At 48.9% G+C, this 22358-nt stretch overlaps 1 protein-coding gene and 1 pseudogene across 1 annotated transcript in view; both read left to right on the forward strand.

The window, feature by feature from the left end:
* The window catches only part of LOC137622343 (probable RNA-binding protein 19), a 119217-nt gene that overhangs the window by 69955 nt on the left and 26904 nt on the right, over positions 1–22358 (forward strand). Inside the window, 5 exon segments of the mRNA XM_068352926.1 lie at positions 12960–13099; positions 13967–14046; positions 14333–14511; positions 15312–15494; positions 16867–17003. Coding sequence (XP_068209027.1) covers positions 12960–13099; positions 13967–14046; positions 14333–14511; positions 15312–15494; positions 16867–17003 — 719 coding nt within the window.
* On the forward strand, positions 9917–10035 carry LOC137622889 (5S ribosomal RNA; annotated as a pseudogene).

Raw genomic sequence — 22358 nt, forward strand, 5'->3', positions numbered from 1 at the left:
AAAGGAACTTTTTATTTGAAAAACCTTTCAGTTTTTTCCTTTAGTCAAATAACATGTTTTTTTTTGACGATATAATTGGGCTCTTATCTTAGGTGCGAAATCAAGAGAGAAAGAGAGAGAGAGATAGAGACGGAGGGAGAGAGAGGAGAGTAAACGTTCCGTTCAAGCGGGTAACGTTGTTCTCGTGTTACTCTCGTCCCTAGTCTCTGTACGGGGAGGAAGGATAAAACGTTTTTAGGTTTTTATTCTCGTCCCCAGGCTATGTGCGGTGAGAGATTGAAAACGTAGTTATATGAACTAGTGTTTAGTCTCTTTCCCAGCCACTGATTTTTCTTTTTATCTTAAAATATGTTTTCTGTTTTTTGCTGGTATTATGAGCTTGCATTATATGACTAATTTCGCAATTACTACCTTTTAATGAAGGGTAGAATTGCGTGTTTCAGGTAGAAATAAGTGCAAAACAGAAAATCGAAGTGATAAAGTGATATATGCAAAGTGTTACAGTGTTGCGTCCGAGGGTTCGTCTGTTCGTGCCTGTCGTCCTCCCAGTCCGGGACCTCTTGCAAGCTCCCAAGCCCAGGGGAGAAGTAATGTCGTACGACCAAAGGGTTCGAGAGGCTTTAATCAGCGAACAGACGTTCCCTCCGTGGTTTCGGGCGTATCTACCCAAGATCGCCCCACCCACACAAAGACGAGAGAGCCCATTTATTCCTCGTCTGCGGAAGAGGTTTCTCGTAAGAAACCATGGACCAAGGTCTCGCGGCCTCTTAAGCGCAAGTCGGTCCCTTCCGCGCAAGTCCAACGGCCCAGTTGTAGCCACTGGGTCAGTTCGGACTCGCTGCAGTCTTCCGACGACTGCTCACCTCCTAAGAGAGGCAAAGTGGTACCGCATCAGGCAGTCACACCGTCTGTTGCCGCACCTGCTCCTGTAGACCCTAAGTGGTCTTTGCTGCAGACCATGCAGTCTCAGTTAACGTCATTGATGCAGGACTTTCGTGCGGAGAAGGTTGACGCTGCACCAACCTCTAGCCTACAACCAACCACGGTTGTGCGTCCTGTGGACGCTGAGGTGACCTTCTGCCGCACTCCAGCTGAGAGAGTCCCGCCACCCATGCGTTCCAGTGTACCCTGCCAGCCGCATGTTGACGTTCAGCGACGCACGGAACCTTCCGTTGACGTTCGCGAGGTACAACAACAGTCTAAGTTGTTTTGTTTTGACGCGGTGCGTCAACCTCCGCATTCTAGAGTTGTTTTGACTGCTCAGTCTAGGCAGTCAAAGCAGTCTCGAGTGGACACGTCCTCACGCACCTGTTGTGGTTGACAGTTCAGTTGTTGACAGTTCACAGACTGTCAAGCAGTTACATGACGTTGCGTTCTGGTCCGCTACTAATGCACCAGTGAGAGACTCAGCTTTTATCGGACAAGGTTCCTGTAGATGAGGAAGTTGCTGTTCTCCCTCCCACTGATATTCCCTTGAGGACTCTGTCAGATGGAGAGGAGCCTTAAGCTGCTTAGCCTCCTATGGACTTAATCATGATGATTTTTTTAAGGATCTTCGTCCGGATCTTGTAACTGCTGCTCCTCGTTCGCCTAAACGTCAGAACTTACACTAGGCCTAGCTACTTCGAAGCCGTTGTTTTTAAGCTAGTGCTCTCTCGCTCTCCTAGAGAGCGTTACGTTGGCTAGGCGACTGGTTTTTTCACCAGGAGGAGTTTGGGGGATACAGCCTTTGCTTTCCCTTCTTTTAAACTGGTTTATAGAGCGAGAGTCTGATATGACACGAGAGAAGTTCTCGGCTTGGGAGTTCATGCCTCTGCCCAGATAGACTTCTCAATTCTGGTAGACTCTCCCTGGCGCCTAGCCAGGAGACGCTCCAAGTTGTTTACAGGTCAACTTCTCAGCTGTTGTCGAGCCTTTGAAGTTTTGCTGTACTATTATGTCACGCATAACAAGGCTTTCAGGGATGGTAAACGGTTCCGCCTCAGTCGCTAACCCCGTCTGTTGCCACACCTGCTCCCGTAGACCCTAAATGGGCTTTGCTGCAAGTCATGCAGTCCAAGCTTGCGTCCTTGATAGAGGACTTAAAGGCGGAGAAGAACCTTCTGGCCAACAACCTTCCAACCGGTCGGTTGTGCGCCCTGTTGACGCTGAGGTAACCTACTCGCATCTGCCAGTTGAGGTGGTTCCTCCACCGATGCGACCCAGTGTGGGTTGCCAGCCGCACGTTGACGTTAAGCAACGCTCGGAGGTGGTTGTTGACGTTCAGGACGTTCAACAACCAGCAGAGGTGACTTGTTGTGACGCAGTGCGTCAACCTCAGCAACCCGGTAGGGTGTTGACTGCACAACCCAGACGGTCTAGACAGTTTCGGGTTGACGCTGTACTTCCTCGCGCACCCATGGTTGTTGACAGTTCACAGACTGTGCAGCAGTTCCATGATATTGCGTCCGGCTCCGTCACGCATCCACCAGTGCGACCGGATTCAGCGAGTCAGACGTTGCCCACTCCGTTGCCGTTTCCTCATCAGTTTCGGATGAGGAACCCTCTGATGAGGACGTTGCTGAACAAGACGATCAGCCCCCAGCCCTGCTATCCATCCAGAAGATGCTGAAGAAGGAACGCTGCTCAGTCAGGCTGTGGATGAGTCTGGTAGGGACGCTGTCATCCGTGGATCAATTTGTGTCACTAGGAAGACTACACCTCCGTCCTCTTCTATACCATCTAGCTTTTCACTGGAAAAAGGACAAGACGCTAGAAGCGGTCTCGATCCTGGTTTCCGAAAAGATGAAGTCTTGTCTGACTTGGTGAAAGGACTATATCAACCTAAGAGAGGGTCTTCCCCTGACTGTTCAGACTCCCAACCACGTTCTCTTCTCGGACGCATCGGACGTAGGCTGGGGTGCGACATTAGACGGTCGGGAATGCTCGGGATTATGGAACTCGAGTCACAGGACAATGCATTTCAACTGCAAGGAGCTACTGGCAGTACGTCTGGCCTGGAAAAGCTTCAGGTCTCTCCTTCAAGGCAAAGTGGTGGAGGTGAACTCGGACAACACCACGGCTTTGGCGTACATCTCCAAGCAAGGAGGGACCTACTCTCTGACGTTGTACGAGATCGCAAGGGACCTCCTCACCTGGTCAAAAGGTCTAGACATATCACTAGTAACGAGGTTCATCCAAGGCAACTTGAATGTCATGGCAGATTGTCTCAGTCGGAAGGGACAAATAATTCCAACAGAATGGACCCTCCACAAGGATGTATGCAAGAGACTTTGGGCCACCTGGGGCCAGCCAACCATAGATCTCTTCGCAACCTCGATGACCAAGAGGCTCCCAATATTTTGCTCACCAATCCCGGACCCAGCAGCAGTTCATATAGATGCCTTTCTCCTAGATTGGTCACATCTAGATCTATATGCATTCCCACCGTTCATGATTGTCAACAAGGTACTGCAGAAGTTCGCCTCTCACGAAGGGACAAGGTTGACGCTAGTTGCTTCCCTCTGGCCCGCGAGAGAATGGTTCACCGAGGTACTTCGATGGCTAGTAGACGTTCCCAGAACACTTCCCCTAAGGGTGGACCTTCTACGTCAGCCACACGTAAAGAAGGTACACCAAGGCCTCCACGCTCTTCGTCTGACTGCCTTCAGACTATCGAAAGACTCTCGAGAGCCAGAGGCTGTTCGAAGGAGGCAGCCAGAGCAATTGCTAGAGCAAGGAGAACATCCACCCTTAGAGTCTACCAATCGAAGTGGGAAATCTTCCGAAACTGGTGCAAGTCAGTATCCGTATCCTCGACCAGTACCTCTGTAACTCAAATAGCTGACTTCCTCTTATATCTGAGGAAAGAACGATCTCTTTCAGCTCCCACTATCAAGGGTTACAGAAGCATGTTGGCATCAGTCTTCCGTCACAGAGGCTTAGATCTTTCCAACAATAAAGATCTACAGGACCTCCTTAAGTCTTTTGAGACCACGAAGGAGCGTCGTTTGGTTACACCTGGTTGGAATTTAGACGTGGTACTAAGATTCCTTATGTCAGACAGGTTCGAACCGCTACAATCAGCCTCCCTGAAAGATCTCACCTTAAGACTCTTTTCCTGGTATGCTTAGCCACAGCTAAAAGAGTCAGTGAGATTCATGCCTTCAGCAAGAACATCGGATTCTCATCCGAAACGGCTACATGTTCTACAACTTGGTTTTCTAGCCAAAAACGAGCTGCCTTCTCGGCCTTGGCCAATATCGTTCGATATTCCAAACTTATCGTATGGTTGGAAATGAACTAGAAAGAGTCTTATGCCCTGTAAGAGCTCTTAAGTTCTATTTAAAACGAACTAAACCTTTACGAGGCCCGTCTGAAGCTTTATGGTGTTCAGTTAAGAAACCATCTTTGCCTATGTCAAAGAATGCTTTATCCTATTTTATCAGACTGTTAATACGAGAAGCTCATTCCCATCTGAATGAGGAAGACCAAGCTTTGCTGAAGTTAGAGCTGTCGCAACTTCCGTGGCCTTTAAACAAAATAGATCTCTGCAAAGTATAATCGACGCAACCTATTGGAAAAGCAAGTCAGTGTTCGCGTCTTTTTATCTTAAGAATGTCCAGTCTCTTTACGAGAACTGCTACACTCTGTGACCATTCGTAGCAACGAGTGCAGTAGTGGGTGAGGGCTCAACCACTACAATTCCCTAATTCCATAACCTTTTTAATCTTTCTCTTGAAATGTTTTATTATTGTTTTTGGGTTGTCCGGAAGGCTAAGAAGCCTTTCGCATCCTACTTGATTTGGCGGGTGGTCAAAGTCATTTCTTGAGAAGCGCCTAGATTAGAGGTTTTGATGAGGTCCTGTTGTATGGGTTGCAACCCTTGATACTTCAGCTCCTAGGGGTCGCTCAGCATCCTAAGAGGATCGCGAGGCTCCGTAAGGAAGACGTACTTAAAAAGGCAGAGTAATTGTTCAAGTCGACTTCCTTACCAGGTACTTATTTATTTTAAGTTTGTTATTTTGATAACTGCTAAAATGAAATAAAAAATCCTTAGCTCATAATAATGTAAACATTTATTGCTGGTCTCTACCCACCCCCCTGGGTGTGAATCAGCTTATATAATCACCGGCTAAGTTAAATATTGAAAAATGTTATTTTTATAATAAAATAAATTTTTGAATATACTTACCCGGTGATTATATATTAAAGGACCCTCCCTTCCTCCCCAATAGAGACGCAGTGGACCGAGGAGAAAATTGAGTTCTTTGTTTACATTGAGTACTGAGTACCTGCACGACAGATGGCGCTGTTGAAGTACACCCCCTACCTGCATAGCGATCGCTGGCGGATTTTTAACGTAGAGTTTGTCTGTCGAGCAACAGAGTTGCAGCTTATATAATCACCGGGTAAGTATATTCAAAAATTTATTTTATTATAAAAATAACATTTTTAAATTACATAATTACATAGTTACATAATTATAATTGTTATAATTCTGTTTTGGTTACAGCTCTCCTTCCGTGAGTGTAAGTGGTTGTGAGGGCACGTGCCTGTTGTGTAATTCTTGTTTCCTTTCCCTCGGGATTCCTCTTAGGAGCCTTCCCGGGGGAATGAATGTGTACTAATGTTATTTGTTTTATTTTTTTTACAGTTACCGATCTAGTTTGTTTCTGTAATATAGCAACGGTGTGAGCTGTCTTGTTGAGTCCTGGGATTCGGCTGTTGCTGCCTCCCCCCTTGTATTTTCGTCAGGGGCGTGTCTCCTTCTACTGGAAGTACTCCCGTGACGACGGACAGCTCTCCAGTTCATTTTAGAACTCTCAGGAGGCTTGCCTCCTTGGGCGGGTAACTTTCCTTCCGAGGGAAGTTTTTTCCTGTCCAGGCTTGAGTTTTTTCCCCTTTTGGGGGGTTCTTCTCTTGCCTTTTTTTCGTGCGACTATGCTCTTGGTGCTGAGCGATCACACCTGCAGTTTCGCTCAAGGGCTGGGCAACTGCAGGAGCTCCTCTTCGGAGGATTGCTCCTTTTAGGTCACTGGCTTACCAGTCTCTTCTACGAAGTGTTTCTCTTTCGTTCGCGAGAGAGTACACTCAGAGAGACTCCTCTTCGGAGGATTCTTCTGTTGCTGTTGCTGTTGGCCTCCCTCGCCGTAAGGCCCACCGTCCGCCTCGTCGTAAGGGCCTCTCATCTCCCTATAAGGGTGCTAGAGGCGCCTTTTTGAATCTCCGTTTGCAGCCTACAACTCCTTTTTCTTGATCTTCCGCCTTGGTGCAGATGGACAGCAGTCTGATCTCGTCTTCCGACGGGCAACGGTCTTCCCGACGGACAACGGTCTTCCGACGGACATCAGTCTCCCAGCGGACAGACAACGGTCTTCTGACGGACATCAGTCTCCCGGCGGACAACGATCCCTTCGGGGCAAAGGGTTGCCTCCCACGGGGGTTCTTCCCTTGCGTGTCAGGGTTCCCCTGCGCGCCCTTCTGCTGTGTTCTCTCCTGCTCCTGCTCAGTGTTAGCGCACAGGCGCTCTCCTGCTCATCAGCACTCTCCTGTTCGTCAGCGCTCTCATGATGATCATCCCTGCTGTTCCTGTTGGTTCCTGTTACGCGCCCACGTTCGCCCTCGCGATCTAGAACTTCGGTTCAGGTCTGCTCGTCAGCGATCATCAGCTCCCTAGCGATCATCAGCTCGCCATCGATCACCTGTCTCTCGGCGATCTCTGGATCGCCCGCGTGTGTTACAGCCGGCACGCCAACGTTCTCCAACACTTCTGAAGGAACATGGTTCGCCAGCTACTAGCTCACCTGCGCAAGCTGCTCACCATCGCGCGATCGCCTACCTGCGGATGCTGCTCGCCATCGCGCGACCCTCAACTGCGGATGCTGCTCGCCATCGCGCGACCCTCAACTGCGGATGCTGCTCGCCATCGCGCGACCCTCAACTGCGGATGCTGCTCGCCATCGCGCGACCCTCAACTGCGGATGCTGATCGCCATCGGGCGACCGCACACCTGCGGATGCTGATCGCCATCGCGCGACCGCCCACCTGCGGATGCTGATCGCCATCGCGCGACCCTGTGCATGCTGATCACCATCGCGCGACCCTGCGCATGCTGATCACCATCGCGCGACCCTGCGCATGCTGATCACCATCGCGCGACCCTGCGCATGCTGATCGCCATCGCGCGATCGCCTACCTGCGGATGCTGCTCGCCATCGCGCGACCCTCAACTGCGGATGCTGCTCGCCATCGCACGATCGCCCACCTGCGGATGCTGCTCGCCATCGCGCGACCCTGGCATGCTGATCACCATCGCGCGACCCTGCGCATGCTGATCACCATCGCGCGATCGCCCACCTGCGCATGCTGATCACCATCGCGCGATCGCCCACCTGCGCATGCTGCTCGCGATCGCTCACCTTCACATGCTGCTCGCCATCGCACGATCGCTCACCTGCGCGTGCTGCTCGCCATCGCGTCGGCATGCCACAACGCGCCATCGCCAACCTGCGCGTTAGCGCTCACCAGCTCACCACCAATCGCCTGTTGATCCATATCACCAGCGGTCTTCCTTGCCCACACGGCAGCGCGTTTCCTCGCCATCGCGCTAACGCTTGCGTTCGCCGCCTCGGACTCGCGCTCATTCACCTGCCCACCCTCGCGACTGCTCGCCTGCGCGACCGCTCGCCTGCGCGACCGCTCGCCTGCGCGACCGCTCGCCTGCGCGACCGCTCGCCTGCGCGACCGCTCGCCTGCGCGACCGCTCGCCTGCGCGACCGCTCGCCTGCGCGACCGCTCGCCTGCGCGACCGCTCGCCTGCGCGACCGCGCGACCGCTCGCCTGCGCGACCGCGCGACCGCTCGCCTGCGCGACCGCACGACCGCTCGCCTGCGCGACCGCGCGACCGCGCGACCGCTCGCCTGCGCGACCGCGCGACCGCGCGACCGCTCGCCTGCGCGACCGCGCGACCGCGCGACCGCGCGACCGCTCGCCTGCGCGACCGCGCGACCGCTCGCCCGCGCGACCGCTCGCCTGCGCGCCCGCGCGACCGCTCGTCTGCGCGCCCGCGTGACTGCGCGACCGCTCGCCTGCGCCCGCGCGACCGCTCGCCTGCGCGCCCGTGCGACCGTTCGCCTGTGCGACCGTTCGCCTGCGCGCCAGCGCGACCGTTCGCCTGCGCGCCAGCGCGACCGTTCGCCTGCGCGCCAGTCGTCTTATTTCTTGCAGTATCCATTGCTCGTCTATGGGTTATTGCTCGCCGACCACCAGCTCTCGCCCTTCCTACCACGCTCGCCCTCCTTCTGCGCTCCTTCGCTCACCTTCGTTTGCGTTCCTGCGTCACCGCGCATGGGCGCTTCCACGTTCGCCCACGTGCAAATCTTTGAATTACCGTCGCGCGAGCTCCAGGGCGATTGCGACCACGATTTCCAATGGGGTTTTCGCAGCATGGCCAGCCTGGCGAGTTCTTCTGGAGCGTATTTCCAGAACACGGCCTCACCCTGTAAACGCAGAGCATGGCACTTGCAAGAATAGGAGAAACTTCAGGGAGATCTGAGCAACACTCCTCTTTCCTGAACCTGGGTTAGCCCTTCCCCGTCATTCCCTGGAAGGATTTTTGGCGGGGGGGCTTTCCGTTCGAGATTTCTCCATCAGACAAGGGGTGACTGCTTACCCCTTCCTCTGGGAGCTTACCAGGTCCTTTCCCTCCTCGGTTACGGCCCGAGGTTTGGTTCAAGGAAGCTACAGGAAGATCATGGGTACTTTAATCCTCTCGAGCTCAGGCACCTTGGCCTTTCGTCGGTAAGTATCTAACTTGCGGACAAGCTCGATGTTGTACCATCTGGACGCGCTGACTGAGGGCTTCCTTCGGGTGTCTCATCTGTGGAGGTCGACGACCTCAGACACCCTTCCATCCTTGAGAAGAGTTTGTTTGTGCCCAAGGACAGAGACTTAGGCAGCGGCTGTGCGGAGGAAATCGACTTCCGTTTTCACTCCTCCAAGGCGCTTTCTTCCAGACTCTGCAGGGCTCCAGCGCCCTTTTCTTTCAATCACGTCGGCCTAAGTTATCGGCTACGACAACTGGGACAAGAGTGTCCAATTGCAGTTTCCTCCTGTCAGGAACAGATGGCACGGGAGACTCCCCCGGGGGTGGGCATAGTCCTAAAAGGAGTTCACGAACTCTAGGATTGCAGGTTTTTCGCTGGGAGGATGCTTAAGGTTACTCATCCGAATGACAGCTTCCGGATGCCCATTCCCGCACAATCTCTGTGATTAGCCAAGGATATCGCGCCTGCCGTCTCTGTCAGCGAATTCAGTGTCTCTGAACCTCTATGCCATAGCGTCAGCAAGAGTTGCCCGGTTGGGCAGAATGATCCATACCTTAGGCGAAGGTCTTCCTTAGGATCATCGACGGCTTCACCCCCAGCCTCTTCAGTCGATCCTTTCTTGTAAGGAAGGATCTGGGAGGGGATGTCCGTAGTCGACCTCTCAGCCCTGATCAAAATTGTCGAACAAACTTCGGCCAGCGTAGACCAGCAGAATCGATCAGACTGGTAACGAGGCGACAGGACTCCTTAAACCCTGGATCGGAAGGACGGGTACTTTCAGTTTCCATTCCATCCATCTTCCAGGGAACTCGTCGAATTCAGCCTAGACTGCAAGTATTCCTGCTTATGATGCAGTGGCTATCCCGCCGTGGCATAGCAGGTTTGTTTCCCCAGAGAACTCTCCCTGTCTTCCTCTTGGCCGCTCAGGTGCAGGCTTCCGCCTCCTCTGCTGTTTGGAGGGCTGGTCAACTCCGGTAGGCTCGGGTTCGACCTTCTTCAGCGCCGGGACAAGCTTCCGGATGCTTACCATGAGTGTGGGCTCATGGTATTTTGCTTGGAGCCTTCTCTTCCTCTGCCTCAACATCTGGAGTATCTGGCCATGATATTGAGTCAACGGCCTTACCACGTTGGAAACCCCGCTTCTCGTCCGTCCAGCGAGGTTAAGCAACGTCGGTTCTGGTCGGTACTTGGATGGGTGACCACCTGGGGACGCCAGATTCTGTTACCACATCCTCCGAGCCTTCCTTTCAGTTGACTGTGGCAAGACTGAGGAGAGTCGCAGTACCTGTTCTCAGTCAAGCAGAGCTTTCAGCCCTACCTTGGAACGTTTCCTAGTTCTCCTTTCCTCATTGACCCGTCTATAGTCCGAACGGTCGCCTCAGGATAAGTTCCATGTGGGGCGGTCCAAGTTCCGGTGGCTTCAGGCAATGTTTAACCGGACTTCCTGGCCCCTATGGGACCAGCGGAACTATTAGACCTGCAATGGGTGTTGACCTATGGAGCCTCTTGATGGTAGTGGATATTCTCGTCCTTTCCCCACATTCTTGATGCTGTTCTCGGACTCGTCAAAGGAAGGGGGGGGGGGCATGTTCCGGTCCAGGCCTATGGTCAAGACCTGAAGGATACCTCTCCATCATTCAGGCAGGCTTAGGGGCCTTAGTCTGGCCCCTCTACAGATCCTACAGCTCCTGCCGAGTCGCCCCGTGCGCGTCGACTTCATGATTCTGGCGTATTCTGACCAGCAGGGGACGCATTTTCACACCTTCACATCTTGCAGTAGAGATACCGGGATGATTGAGATTCTCTCAATACCACCATCGGCTCTCTCATTCCAGGCAGGGGAATGTTCTCTTAGACTATCTGAGCAGAGCCTCGTAGAGAGAGTGTACCTGGGGGTCTTTGACCTTGGGTAACCAGCAAGTACTGGTCTGGGGGACCTGATCGCGACAGCTTGGAACCTCAAGCTTCCGCTGTTCTTCCCCCCAGTCTCAGACCCCGAGACTCTGGCAAGATGCATTCCGGTGATGGTGGGACAACTTCGACGCCTGCGTCTTCCCTCCTTTTTGTCTGTGGAGAATGGGTCTCAACAAGACCAGGTAGTCTGTCAACCTTTCAATGGGAGAGCTCCACTGGGACTATGCGCAGAACGGTTTCTGGACCTTCTGCTTCCCCTGACGGAACTCCCGGGAGAGCTTCTCCCACGGCGCAGACTACTCAAGCAACCACACTGCGACATCTCTCCCGAACCGGGGCGTCGCTTTGGCTTCATGCCTGGAGACACTACGCCTCCTCCTCAAGAAGAGACAACCCGCTACAGTCGCGGTACGGAGGTCGCATCATCTGCGATAGTCATCCGTAGGGGTCTTCCAGGCAAAGTGAAGAGTCTAAGGTGGTTGGTGCCGTGGGAGATATACCTCTTCCCTTGAGGCCTCTTCTCCAGCAATAACGGTCTTATTGCCTTTCGGCGGGAGAAAACTCCTTTCCGCTCTCGGCAATGAAGCCTGTCGCTCAGCCTTTCCCTGACCTTCAGGCTTAAAGGAATAACTTTTTCCTGCCCGCTGGATCTATCCTCGCTCATGCGAAGCTACGATCGTCTCTGCCCTAGTCGGAAAAAGACCTCCAACTTGGAGCATGGCTCGGACTTTTGGTCCTTTAAGAGATCTTCTCAAGACCCTTTACGACAGGCCTCGGATTGTATTCCGCCTTGGGTCTCCTGCTCACTCTGGCCACGGCCAGTGTGTAAGCAATCTTCTTGGTCTCTTACGACTCCCCCCTTTCTAAGGAAGAGGGGAAGGCAACATTCAGGTTCGCTCCTGAGTTGTTGGCTAGACTCAGAATCTGGGGGTCCCGGCCCTTCGGTCCAATTCATTCAAGATTTCGAGTCTCCATTCTGTATCTGATGTCCCAAGACCTTCTCCTTCTTGCCAGTAAAGGAATCGAGAGGTTAGCTTTGGGAACAGCTGCAGTTTGTCCTCAGTTGCAGCCGATTTGGGAGCACAAGGAGGACACGGGGGAGAGTCACCAGTATACCTCTTCAGCCTGGACTCAAGGACATTCATCTCGACCTGTCTCAAGACCCTCCCCCGTCACGTCGCCCTACAGCATGATGTTGGGTACATCGCAACGTCCCTCGCCTTCGAGTAATACTACTCTGTGACGCAGGTGCTACAAGCTGGAGTCTGGAAGCGTCTAATGACCTTCGCAGCCCGCTTCCTGCATGGCGTGACCCACAGGAGTCTCGATACGTTTTCTATCGCTCTGTGGTGGCTACACAACAGCTGGTCTAACCTCAGGCTCCTTTTTGGACAGGTAGCAGAAGGTTGAGGGCATTGTTATCAGGTTTTAGTCTGCATGAACGAAAGAAGTATGTCGGGCTCTTATTTCTTTCTTCATCATCCCCTCTACGGGGAAGCAGCATCCTGGTCTCTGCATAGCTGACCTCGAACCTCTGCAGGTAAACCATGCTTCCTTGTGTTCCGAGTATTGAGTCAATACTGTCGCGTCCCCCATACCCTGACGAGGTGGTATTGGGAACGTCCTAACCCAGAGTTCCTTCTGGAACTCCAGGTCAACTGCCTAGGACGGGTCACACTTCTTCCTTCACACACAAGCTTACGTAGGCCACATGGTTCCTTGCGGAGCAAGGAACTTGTGAGGTGCAGGGACCCCTTTTCTCGAGTGCGACTCACTCGGATTCTGAGTCCCCGGGTAAAGCCAAAGCCAGTATGGCTGGGGACTTTCCACCCTACCTAAGGGGTAAGTCACCCTCTGTAAATAGTGTGGTTTGTATTTCGGTTATGGAACAAATGACAAATTCGAAAATAATTTGTATTTTTCCTAACCATACAAACCTTAGCTATTTACACACATTTGCCCGCCAGCCCTGTCCCTCAAGGTAAGTCCTACCTCTAAGTGAAAGTGAGCATTCATCTGTGTGTGAGGGGGGGGGAGGGGTAGCTAGCTACCACTCCCTTACCCCCCCGCTAACTAGCGCGGGGGTAATACACCCTCGTTAAATTCTAATGGCTCGCCATTTCAGCTGCGCTAAAAGGTAACCCTCTGTAAATAGCTAAGGTTTGTATGGTTAGGAAAAATACAAATTATGTTCGAATTTGTCATTTTTTCAAGTAAATATTACTACTTTTCTTATAGAAGGAGAAAGCTTCAAAGATAAGAAAGCTCGGGAACAAAAAGCCACTGCGGGTTCCTGGCATAACTGGAACACGTTATTCTTGGGCAGCGGAGCTGTCATAGACATTATGGCTGAAAAGTATAATAGATCAAAGAGAGAGGTAAGTTAACCCTCCTGTTTCTCTTCTCTATCTATATATACCTTTGTTAGTAACACTATGAAATGCCGTGGGTTGGTACATGACATCACTGCTCATTGTAATAAAGTTTGAAAGTCACGAGTCTGGCAGCGATTTTGTCACAGCACAGATCATAATAGGGTTAATATTTAGAAAAAAATATTTTTATAACTGCTGATTGTATACTATGCATACTCTAAATAACATGATTATAATTTCAATTCACTGCCAATTCACTATTATATTTTGTATTTAGTTTGCTTCTTAGATGTGGTACTAATGTTTACTTCATTTTTCATCTGTTGCCTTTGATCTCAACCTGTCCAGCTACCCAACTCATTTAGCTTTCCTCCAATTTCATGCATCTTTTAACAGCAAACTCTTCTGATTAACTCTATGAGAGTTTAGAATTGTAATTCTCAAGTCTAGGTGAACTGTTTAATAATACTGATTTTTAGATCTTCAGATGTCTGATCTGTTTCTACCTCAGCTGGTGGTGTTGTTCTCTGTGTTTTGAGTTGTGTTCATGTGCATTGTTTACTCACCTACTCATTTTGATGATCTAAAATATATCTCTTACTATTCTATTATTTGTAATGATCATGTATTTAGCGAGCATAAAATACCATCACTCGACTTCTTTAAAAAAGTATCTCAGTTTAGCTGGATAAAGTTGTGGGGTGATATTGATGTGGATTTGCTATGTTTCTGGTATTGGTTAAATTGTAAATATGGTAATTGCAAGCAGAACCATATCTTTCTTATTATAGTTGGGTTATTTTTAAGTAGAACACCTGCCTAAGTGCTTATGCTCTCCTTGAAGGTACAAACATGTTTTTATGTTCACAGATTTTAAATTCAGAAGGAAAGCAGAGCGTTGCAGTAAATCTTGCATTAGGAGAATCGCAGATTGTTGATGAAACAAAACGGTGAGTAATATCTTCTGTTTAATTAGGCGTTGTGCTAGTCTAATATTTATTAAGATATATTGATGTGAGTAAAACTGTTAGTCCAATAATTCAGAAAGTTTGGTAATGTTTGAAATTTACCAAGGTACAGTATACTTGTATCTTTGGTAAGTCAGTGACATGTTGTAAATGTTGTATAGAAATAACATTTACCTTGGATGATATTGGCGCAATGAGCCACAATAGTACGTACATGTACTGCAATTTCGATTTGAAATACTTCAACAGATTTAACTGTAATTAACAGGTTTTTGGAAGAAAATGGTATATCCTTAGAGGCATTTACCACTCCTGGTGTACAGAGGTCAAATACAGTAATTCTCGTCAAGAATTTACCCGCCAACACAACGGCTCAAGAATTGTCGCAAATATTTTCCCGTTACGGAGAGCTGGGCAGGGTGGTTCTTCCTCCTGCTGGTGTTACAGGTATGTTTCGTTGTATTAGAATGCCCTCAAGTTACAAATCCAACTGAAATCATGAAATTCAGATATATTAAAAGTTCATAATGAAATGCTTTAATAAAACAATACTCTGTCATATAATATCATGCAATGAACAAGACGACATTAGCAAGATGAAATGGGACTATTTGTTCACTTTGGCAGCTGAAAATTGTAGGCATGAGAGTTAAGTGAAGCCTACCCCAGGCCAAAATTTAACAAAATTTGACTTGCAAACAATTTGACTTAAAAACAGCTTCTTGGAACCTATTAAGGTTGTAAGTTGAGGACATTCTGTACAGTACTGTGCCCTGTACTGTTCTGTAATAAGAAAAATAAAGGAAAACCTTTTTCCAGTCTATACTACTGTACTGTATTGGGATACATGAATTTATTAGAGAGTAAAAACCATTTAACTATCAAGTCAATTATTTTATTTGTGATATAGGTGTCTTAGGTTTTGGTAAATGGTTAATGGGGACCTATTAATGATATACCCTGAGGTATGACTTTACTATAGATAGCTTTCCATTATGTGAATCCTGATAATGTTTTACTTTCACAATTTATTGGGAGTTGCATTAATTGTTATTAGTATTACTGGTGATTAAAGTTTATTTTTTTCTTTTATCTTTTTTTTATTCACTTAGAAGAATAATAATCATTTCCCTTGTTATTATTTTCATTCAAAATATTCTGAATTGCAGGTAAGTTTCATCCCTGTGATTAATATTTTGAATTTTTAGAAAATTATTGCACGTTTCAATAGATTTATTTCTTTTTAGGAATTGTGGAATATCTTGATCCAGGAGAAGCTAAGAAAGGTTTCCGCAGCTTGGCCTACAGCAAGTTTCACTATTTGCCTTTGTATCTGGAGTGGGCTCCCCAAAAAATATTCAGAAGTGATGCTACGCAAAAGTCAAAGACGTCCAAGGATGTTAAACCAGAGGCACATAATGGCAGAGAAAGTTAGTATGGCATTTGAGTTTTTTTTTTTTTGCATATGGTTCAGAAAGCCCACTGAGTAAAAATTCTAGACTCCTTTGCTCACATTAATTATTCGTTATCACGTGAAGTATGAAAGGTATTGAAAAGGTCATCATCATCATCATCAGCTTACACTAGTCCACTGCAGAACAAAGGCCTCAGACATGTCCTTCCACTTACATCTGTTTATGGTCTTTTGTATGCCAGTACACACTCACAAACTTTCTTAGTTTGTCAATCCATTGTCTTCTTTTCATTTGCCTGCTTTTGCAATCTCTAGGGACCCATTCCGTTATTCTTAGTCTCCATTTATTATCTGTCATTCTTATTATATGTCCTGCCCATGTCCACTTTTTCTTACATGTTGTAGAATATCCTCTACTTTAGTTTGCTCTTGCATCAAAGTTGCTCTTTCTCTGTTTCTTAGTATTATTCCCATCATTATTCTTTCCATAGCTCTTTGAATTGTCCATCCATCCATATACCAAAGGCACTTCCCCGAATTTTGGGGGGTAGCCGACATCAACAAAGAAACAAAACAAAAAAGGGGACCTCTACTCTCTGCGTTCCTCCAGCCTAACCAGGGACTCAGCCGAGTTCAGCTGGTACTGCTAGGGTGCCACAGCCCAACCTCCCACATTTTCCACCACAGATGAAGCTTCATACTGCTGAATCCCCTACTGCTGCTACCTCCGCGGTCATCTAAGGCACCGGAGGAAGCAGCAGGGCCTACCGGAACTGCGTCACAATCGCTCGCCATTCATTCCTATTTCTCGCACGCTCTCTTGCCTCTCTCACATCTATCCTCCTATCACCCAGAGCTTTACTAAGGCTCCAAGTTTCTAATGCATAGGTTAAGTTTAAGAAATTGGAAAATGAAGGAGACCAGATAGAAATTTCTATTCTGCTAGTCTGTAATTATTTTCTCAATGGCTGGAGAGTGGATGATTCTCTTTTGTTGGATATCTGGACTTTGAAAGGGGCTTTATGTGAAACATTTGTATTGTCAAGTAAAATATAAACAGAAATATGAGGGAAGGTAATAATTCAAAGGAAAATTTGTTTTTGGTTTCTCATGATGGTTATCTTATTAGAAAATTATTATTGTATACATATGATTACTGTATTTAAAACTTGAGTTCCCTACTAGGAGTTAAAGTTAGCTCATGACTTAGTCCAGCATTTGATGAGGTTATGATATTTTAGGACTGCAGTTTAGTGTTATGCTCTGCAGTTTTTTATGCTGTGTAACATATTTTTATTTTTTTTTATTATTATGTAGCAAGAATTTTCTTATAGCATATCTATTTGGTCCATATATATTTTTAATTTGATTTTATTCTTGCTATATAGCCAACACGGAACAGAAAACACAAGAGCTGGTTAAGCAGGAAGAAAATAATTCCAAGAAATTACCAGCCCCTGAACCCAACACTACTGTCTACGTGAAGAATTTGAATTTCAGTACGACTGAAAAATTGCTGAAAAAGGTAAGTGTTGTGGAAATTGATCAAGGTTGAAAACTGAGAATCCTGTAGTGCAATTGTTAAGTGTGGTTAGAATTTATCATAGACATGTCAAAGTCAGTCTATGACATTTTTTAAAGATTTCTTTAAGCCTACTTCAAAGTTAATAAGTTACTCATGTTAATTCAGAAAATGGGATTATTGTTCATTGAGATAGGCTTGAATAAATGTGTGAACCATCATAATAGCCGATTCATTATTTAGTGCTTTGTATATACAATACCTGTATCAAATTGCATCAATTCCATCCCGTGAATGTAGATCTGGGGTTGGTGAATCGCTTAATAGAGATTTAGCTAAAATTAGTGCATGGTGCAAATTATGGGGTATGAAGTTGAATCCTAACAAAACTCGAAGTATGATTGTAAGTAGGTCAAGGACGGTGGCTCCTCAACATCCGGATCTCAGTATTGATAATGTTTCTTTAAATTTGTATGACTCTTAAAATTTTTGGTGTGATTCTCGACAGCAAATTTACTTTTGAGAAACACATTAGGTCTGTCTTCTTCAGTTGCACAAAAATTGGCTTATTGAGAAAGTCTTACAAGATTTTCGGTGATCAATCTATTCTGAAGAAGTGTTTTAATTCTTTCATTCTACCTTGTTTTGAGTATGGTTCTCCTGTCTGGTGTTCAGCTGCTGATTCTCATCTTAATTTGTTGGACAGAAACTTACGGTCTATTAAATATCTTATTCCTGATCTAGGTATTAATCTTTGGCACCGTCGTTCAATTAGTTCATTTTGCTTGTTACATAAGATTTTTCAATATTAATCTTACCCGATGATCATGTAGCTGTCAACTCCGTTGCCCGACAGAAATCTAAGGTCGGGATACGCCAGCGATCGCTATACAGGTGGGGGTGTACACAACAGCGCCATCTGTGAGCAGGTACTCAAGTACTTCTTGTCAACAAGAACTCAATTTTTCCTCTGTCGTGCCACCGGCAAGACCTACTTGGATACGCTGTTGATTCTGGAGTTGTTTTTCACAATTTTGGTGATGTATTCGCTCTAGATTTTAGCCTTCGCTATTCAGGAATCTTTATCATTAGCTTAGCAAGCTTTTTGATTTAATTTGGATTAATTGTTAACGAACTTTGCTAGATTTTGGAATTCCCCCTTGACTATTTCTACAATTCAAGATGTCTGACCAGTCTCAAGTCCCTAAGTACAGGCAGTGTAGTGTTAGGGCTTGTACTAGGCGTCTTCCGAAGGCCTCCATAGATCCTCACACCGTTTGTTCCAATTGTAGGGGTAAATCCTGTCAATTGGAAGATCGATGTGAGGAATGCGCTGGGCTTGAGGAATTCGATTTTAACGAATTCCTTAAAAATGCACGTAGGCTAGAGAAGGATAGGATCAGGAGGAGTTCTTCTCGCTCTTTTGATTTTTCCTCTCCCCATGCCCCTCAACCTATTCCTTCCCCTGTAGTGGTGACTCCCGACCCTGCTACTAGTGCTCAGCCCTCCATGGCGGATATGATGCGTGCCATTCAGGCTCTTGGTGACAGAGTGGAGTCATTGGGTAATGACCGTATTCAGCTTTTGGCAGATGTCAAAGAGCTGAAAGCGCAAAGTGCAGTGGGAAGTGTTGTGAGTGCAAGTGAAGTGAAAAGTGTCAGTGTCAGTGTTGCGCATGAGGGTACATCTGTTCGTGCCAGTCGTCCTCCCAGTCCGGGACCTCTTGCAAGCTCCCAAGCCCAGGGGAGAAGCAATGTCGAAGGACCAAAGGGTTCGGCAGGCCTTGATCAGCGTACGGATGTACCCTCAGTGGTTGCGGACGTATCTGTCAGAGATCGTCCCATCCACAAACAGACGAATGAGCCCTATCTTTCCTCGTCTGTGGAAGAAGTTTCGAGGAAGAAACGTTGGACCAAGGTCTCACGACCTCTCAAGCGTAAGGTCCCTTCCGAGCGAGTCCAACGGCCCAGGTGTAGCCACTGGGTCAGTTCGGACTCGCCGCAGTCTTCCGAAGACTGCATACCTCCCAAGAGAGGTAGAGTGGTTCCGCAGCAGGCAACTACTCCGTCTGTTGCCGCACCAACCACGGTAGATCCTAAGTGGTCCATGCTGCAGACTATGCAGTCTCAGCTTGCTTCCTTTATGCAGGAGTATCGTGCTGAGAAGGTTGACACGGCACCAGTTAACCTACAACCTGCCACGGTTGTGCGCTCAGCAGATACTGCGGCTGCCTACTCCCACACTCCACCTGTGAGAGCTCCACCTCCGATGCGCAGTCCACCCTGCCAGACGCATGTTCATGCTGCACCCTCCGTTGACATGCGTGAGCTACCGCATCAGCAGTGGGAAGGTGCTGTAGAGCTGCCGTGTTTTGACACAATGCGGCATGCTCCGCAACCCATGCGGCATGCTCCGCATCCCATACGGCATGCTCCGCAACACACGGCAGTCCCTCCCACGCACCAGCACTCTGCTTTTGTTGTTGCCAGCTCGCAGACTGACCAGCAGCGGCATGATGTTGGATCCGCAGCAGCTACGCATGCACCCGTGCTGCCGGATTCAGCCGTTCAGCTTTCTGCTCCACCTTTGCCACTTCCTACTCAGCTTTCGGATGATGGAGTTTCGGATGACGAAGCTGCACATTTGGACGAACCGCACTCCGACTTAGAAGGGCCCAAGTCTACGCCTCCCTCCTTAGACTTTCGGAAAGTCCTTGCCTTGTTCAGGGACTTGTATCCGGAACAGTTTGTGTCTGCAACCCCTCGCTCTCCTCCCTCCGAGTTTGCTCTGGGCATGCAGTCAGCAGCTCCTGCCTTCACCAAACTTGTCCTCGCACGCTCATCCAAGAGAGCTTTGAGGGTTATGGGAGAGTGGTTGCAGTCCAAGAAGCAACTGGGAAAGACTGCTTTCATCTTTCCGCCTACCAAGCTTGCTTCCAAATCTAGCGTCTGGTATGCCACGGGAGAGGAACCCGGCTTGGGAGTTCCTGCCTCTGCCCAGGGCGACTTCTCAAGTCTGGTTGACTCTCCCCGCAGGCTGGCTATGAGACGATCTAAGATTTGCTGGTCCTTTTCTGACATGGATCATCTGTTGAAGGGAGTCTTTCGTGCTTTTGAGATCTTCAACTTCCTCGATTGGTGTTTGGGAGCGTTAAGCAGAAAGACTTCCCCTTCGGATAAGGACTCTGCCATGCTTATCATGTCTAGCATGGACAAAGCCATTCGGGATGGGTCTGGTGAGCTTGCGGCTTCGTACGTGTCGGGAGTGCTTAAGAAGAGAGAACATCTTTGCTCCTTCTTGTCGTCTGGGATCACTCCTTGCCAGAAGTCGGAGTTGTTGTTTGCTCCTCTCTCCAAGTGTCTCTTTCCGGAGGAGCTGATCAAGGGGATGGCTGCCTCGTTGATCCAGAAGGATACCCATGACCTGATGGCATCTTCCGCACGTAAGGCTAAAGCTTTACCTTCCGTGCCTAGACCTTTCCGTTCTGCCGCAGTGGACACACCAGCAACTAGGTTCATCCCGCCCTTTCGTGGCAGAACCTCCAGCAGAGGAGGTACCCGTGCCGACAGTCACCGTGGCAAATCGAAGAAGGGTTCCAAGTCCGCAAAAGGCAGAATCTGACTGCCTTCCTCTCCAGACAGCAGTGGGAGCCAGGCTCAAGAACTTCTGGCAAGCTTGGGAGAGCAGAGGTGCAGACGCTCAGTCTGTGAAGTTGCTAAGGGAGGGGTACAGAATTCCGTTCTGCCGCAGTCCCCCTCTAGCAACGTCTCCCATCAACCTCTCTCCCAACTACAAGGAGAAGGACAAGAGGCTAGCGTTGCAACAAGAGGTGTCGCTCTTGCTACAAAAGGGAGCGGTAGTCATAGTCCGGGACCATCAATCCCCGGGCTTCTACAACCGTCTCTTCCTGGTAGCGAAGAAGACAGGAGGTTGGAGACCGGTGCTGGACGTCAGTGCTCTCAATGCTTTTGTCACCAAGCAGACGTTCACGATGGAGACGACGAAGTCGGTCCTAGCAGCGGTCAGGAAGGAAGACTGGATGGTCTCGTTAGACCTGAAAGACGCGTACTTTCATGTCCCCGTCCATCCAGACTCCCAACCTTTCCTAAGGTTCGTCTTTGGAAAGGTCGTGTACCAGTTCCAAGCCCTGTGCTTTGGCCTAAGCACGGCACCTCTTGTGATTACCAAACTGATGAGGAATATTGCCAAATTCCTTCACTTGGCAGACATCAGAGCCTCCCTCTATTTGGACGACTGGCTTTTAAGAGCTCCGTCAAGTCGTCGCTGTCTGGAGAATCTCAGATGGACTATGGATCTGACCAAGGAATTGGGCCTCCTGGTCAATATAGAGAAGTCCCAACTCGTCCCATCCCAAACCATTGTCTATCTAGGTATGGAGATTCAGAGTCGAGCTTTTCGGGCTTTTCCGTCGGCCCCAAGGATCAGTCAAGCCCTAGAATGCATCCAGAGCATGCTGAGAAAGAACCGATGTTCAGTCAGGCAGTGGATGAGTCTAACAGGGACACTTTCATCGCTGGCCCAGTTCATCGAGTTAGGGAGACTCCACCTCCGCCCCCTTCAGTATCATCTAGCTGCTCACTGGAGAAAGGACATGACGCTAGAGGCGGTCTCAGTGCCTATTTCCGAAGAGATGAGGTCTACACTGACGTGGTGGAAGAACAGCATTCTTCTCAAGGAAGGTCTACCATTGGCTGTTCAGACCCCCGACCACCGTCTCTTCTCGGACGCATCGGACACGGGCTGGGGTGCGACATTGGACGGACAGGAATGCTCGGGCACGTGGAATCAGGAGCAAAGGACACTTCACATCAACTGCAAGGAGCTTTTGGCAGTTCATCTGGCCTTGATAAACTTCAAGTCCCTCCAGCTAAGCAAGGTGGTGGAGGTGAACTCCGACAACACCACAGCCTTGGCGTACATCTCCAAGCAAGGAGGGACCCATTCGAGGAAGTTGTTCGAGATCGCAAGGGACCTCCTCATTTGGTCAAAAGATCGAAAGATTTCGCTGGTAACGAGGTTCATTCAGGGCGACATGAATGTCATGGCAGATCGCCTCAGCTGGAAGGGTCAGGTCATCCCCACAGAGTGGACCCTTCACAAGAATGTTTGCAGCAGACTATGGGCCCTGTGGGGTCAGCCCACCATAGATCTATTCGCTACCTCGATGACCAAGAGGCTCCCGATGTATTGTTCTCCGATTCCAGACCCAGCAGCAGTTCACGTGGATGCCTTTCTGCTGGATTGGTCCCATCTAGACCTGTATGCGTTCCCTCCGTTCAAGATTGTCAACAGGGTACTTCAGAAGTTCGCCTCTCACGAAGGGACACGGTTGACGTT

Source organism: Palaemon carinicauda, chromosome 29 (genome assembly GCF_036898095.1).
Source record: "Palaemon carinicauda isolate YSFRI2023 chromosome 29, ASM3689809v2, whole genome shotgun sequence".
Taxonomy (NCBI): Eukaryota; Metazoa; Arthropoda; class Malacostraca; order Decapoda; family Palaemonidae; genus Palaemon; species Palaemon carinicauda.